This window comes from Cebus imitator, unplaced genomic scaffold, assembly GCF_001604975.1.
Source record: "Cebus imitator isolate Cc_AM_T3 unplaced genomic scaffold, Cebus_imitator-1.0 Scaffold48, whole genome shotgun sequence".
Lineage (NCBI taxonomy): Eukaryota > Metazoa > Chordata > Mammalia > Primates > Cebidae > Cebus > Cebus imitator.
In genome coordinates, this window is record NW_016107363.1 from 3,255,498 (window position 1) to 3,259,496 (window position 3,999).

Below are 3,999 nucleotides of genomic sequence, written 5' to 3' on the forward strand. Positions count from 1 at the left end.
ATTAAAATCTAGACTATTAAACCAGTTTTTCAGGAACTGCCGGCTTCATTTTGTCAATTTAGAAACATTTCCCTCATAAAAAAATGAGACTTTTTTTTGGCAGTCCCACTTTTCAAGCAACAATTATATCTAGAGGACTATCCCTGCAGCTAACAGTCCCGCATCTCATTGGCTGTGGTTTTAAGATGCTGGTCTGATGCACCTACAGTAACAGGCCTCAACTCTTACTCCATCTTGGCTTGTCTTACACATTGGCCAAATGCTAAGGAATGCCTGTGATGAACTCCAAGACTTCTTGACATGAGAACCAATACTGCACCCCTTCAGTATGAGGCAACCACAGATACTGTCGAATTGTCAGGAAGAACTGCTGCCGGCGTAAGAACTGTATACCATCAGTTGATATCTGTCACATCCTATTCTTCTTTTACTCTTACTTTTTCCATTATGCCTAACAAATGACTCCATTCATTCTTCCAAAGCAGTCCACACCCTTCCAAGCAATTCCTCAAATGACTCTCCTATCTGATTTCTAGGGAAAAAAAATTAACTAGAACAAGGGTTCACCAACTATACAATTTGTGGACCCTATCCAACCAGCCACCTGGTTTTGCACAGCCTGTAAAGCAAGAATAGTTTATATATCTTTTAATGAATGAAAAAAAAATCAAAAAATGACACATGAAAATTATAAAATTCAAATTCCAGTATTCATAAATAAATTTTTATCAGAGCACAGCCAGTCTGTCCAGAACTGTCAGTGGGTATGTGTGCACTACAAGGGCAGAGTTGCAACAAAGACGATATGGTTTTTGATGTTGATTACCTGGATCTTTTCAGAAAAAAGTGTGCAAACTCTTGAACTCGAACTATCAGCCCTTCTGCTACTGGAGGCAGTACCCAAATTCAGATACAATGCATTCCAGAAAGACAAAATGAAGGCTTTTTAAGTCCACCAGAGTTAAAGACATCCACAATCACTCCATCACAAAGATGGCACCACTTATGGTCATTCTTAACTATGCCATGGGAAAAGTTTAAGGACTTTCATCTCTTTCCTGCCATTTGCAATCGGACATGCTAATGGGATATAACTTCCAATTTCCTGACTAACAGCATTATTATTCTAAATTGATGAACTGTAAATAGCAGGCCACTTTGGGCCTCCTCCTGACTGATGTCAGAGCCACAGAGTATAAAATGATAAATTTTCTTTGCGTTTCTTGGCAAGCTGCTATATATACGTCATTTTGGCTTTCATCTCCCAATTTCCTTCATTTATCAGAAATGGTGACAAAAATCCTCTAATTAGATAATTCTAATCACAAGGTACCAGGTGTGATGGAAGACTTCCGAATCACTATCTGTTCACTGCAAAACAAAACAGGCTATTCTCCCTGCAGGGCAGGAGATTTATCAATAGACAAAAGGATGCAAAAAGCCAATAGATAAGGTGTAATTAAAGATCAGACCTATAAATTTTATACTGACATAAATTTAACAGAATTTACTGGGAGAAATTCAGGATTTAAACCCAAGCATCATTATGAAAAGAATACTTTCAGTTCTATATGCAACAACATTGCATAATACATAGATTTATTATAAGACTAATACTCTGTGTCTCCAAGCTCTTTCATACATGGAATTTGAATTATTCAGTGCCAAAGTAATTTCCAAAGTGGTCTATCTTACTCAATCATTCCTCCTTAATTAGCTTTAATACATTTTCCATATATTTGTGAGCATCAGAAAGCTCTTTTAGAAACAACAGTCCACCTCTCATATTTTGGAAGTTGTAGGAAGCCTAATCCAGAAAGGTCTGTATCTAGTTTTAGGTCTTCATTTTCGTCCCCTTAAAATGTAAGAAAATTATTTCCAAAGTAATATTCAACATAGTTAGAACAATGCTATCTCCCTTCACTAGCTCAAAGGGTAAAAGTAAAAATAAAAATGAAAAGAACTGCAGATTACCATTGAGTAGACGGCTAAAATACATTTAAATAACAAGATGTGATTTAAAAATAAAGCTGCATTTCTTGGCTTAGAGCCTAACAGAGCATTCTGATATCTGATGTTCCTAATGTTGAGCCGACATTTAGCAGCTCAAGACTAGCCATATATTTTCTGCTCTCCGAAATCACAGCCGCTGAAAAGACAGAAAAGACTACGTCTTTCAGAAAATTACAAGTTTGGTACAATAACTCATTAACAGCAGAGTTCAGAAATAAATGCAAATTGAGGGGAAAACAGGTTGAGGAAACAGGTGGTAGAGATAAATTAAGGTACTTATAACCTTGAGGGAATACAGGCTCGAATATTTCAACTTTTAGTGAACTACGAAAGGTTTGAGCAAACAGAACTCAGGCATAAAAGTGATTGAAAGTGTGCTTTCAAGTGAGTTGAATGGGATGTTAACTGGCCCGTGTGATCTCCATCAGAACTGGACTTACCGGAGTAGGCCCAGTACGGGTCGCCTGAAGCCTTGCGCCTGCGGATCTGCACTGCACTGCCGTGTCTATTCTCGTGCAGGGCTCCAACGTAGCCTTCTGTCAGCGCTGCAAGAGAGGAGACCCTCAATGAGACAAAGGCAGCACCCCACTGGACATAGAAACGGTGTGAAATGAATTGGGCGACTTCATAGAATCATAGTCCTTGGGGATGACTGACAAAAACCAACCTATTTTACAAAAATACAAAACTATAGGAAAGTCCAGACAAATTGGTAGTAGTAGTAATCATTGACAAGGAACCTTCACTTTGTGCCAAGAAATGTGGCCCACTAAGCACTTTACAGACATTATCTTATTAAATCTATAAACACCACCAAGCAGTACAAACAGTGATCCCAGTAAGGGGGCCCTTTTATGGATAAGCAAACTGAAGCTTCAACAACTGAAAGAACTTTAACTTGTCCAAGGTCATACACACAACTAACTCGTAGACTTCGGGTCCAACTGCATGTATAAGATTATGACCTATGTGTAAAGACCCTCTGACCCCATTTGATCTTTACAGAGCCAGGGTCATTCTACCTCTTTCACAGATGGAGGAACTAAGGATCAGAGACACGAAGTAACTGGTCCCAGATCACACAGTAGGTATGCAGTAGATGAGAAAACCAGGCTTAAGTATCCCTGCATCAAAGCCAGGGCTTCCGCCACCCAAACACAGCACAATCTGAAACCTAGGAGCCTTTGTGATTACTACCAGTCTTCCATATCCTTCCCGCCACCAACAGTCACCTGTGGTGCCCGAATACACGAAACAAGAAAGCTTCCAAAGCCCACAATGCCCAGAAAAGAAACTATGATTAGTGATATCGATTTGAAATCTCCAAATGAGTTCAGCCCACCAAGCAAAAACAAAAACACTCCTCTCACCCGTTATGGAGAGCTTCCATTCACCTGCGATAGCATTCACAGCCCTCTCCTCCCAGCTACCTCAGGGATGCGGATTTCTTTTGCTGGGAGCCCACACCTGAAAACACTGACGTGTAAGAAGACAAATATCACAGGTGCCCCAAATCCAAAGTGTAATGGATTATATGCAAATAATATACCCCAGCTGAATATGACAATATTTAAATGCACCAAAACAAAAGCAAGCGTGCTTTTAAAGAAAAAAAAAAATTAAGCCGTGTACATTGAATATACGGCTTCCCAAAACTTTCAGAAAAGCACAACACCTTCTGTATTCCAAACTAGCCAGTAGAATAATATCACCAAAACGGCATTAGCCTTTTTAACCATGTGACAGTCATCAAGAAAAATGAGAAACCTGTAAAGTACTTTATCTTTATACTTCAATTAAAAGGACTAGCAGCTGAGTGCAGTGGCTCACGCCTGTAATCCCAGCACTTTGGGAGGCCGAGGTGGGTGGATCACCTGAGGTTAGGGGTTCAAGGCCAGCCTGGCCAACATGGTGACACTCCATCTGTACCAAAAATACGAAAATTAGCCGGGCATGGTGGTGGGCGCCTATAATCCCAGCTACTCG

General features: G+C 39.9%; 1 protein-coding gene across 3 annotated transcripts in view; it reads right to left on the reverse strand.

Moving 5' to 3' along the window:
• The window catches only part of PTPRG (protein tyrosine phosphatase receptor type G), a 770,883-nt gene that overhangs the window by 566,059 nt on the left and 200,825 nt on the right, over positions 1-3,999 (reverse strand). For all 3 annotated transcript variants that reach the window (XM_017527402.2, XM_017527401.2, XM_017527403.2), the window contains exon 2: positions 2,454-2,558. In XM_017527402.2, coding sequence (XP_017382891.1) covers positions 2,454-2,558 — 105 coding nt within the window. The remainder of the gene's footprint in view (positions 1-2,453; positions 2,559-3,999) is intronic.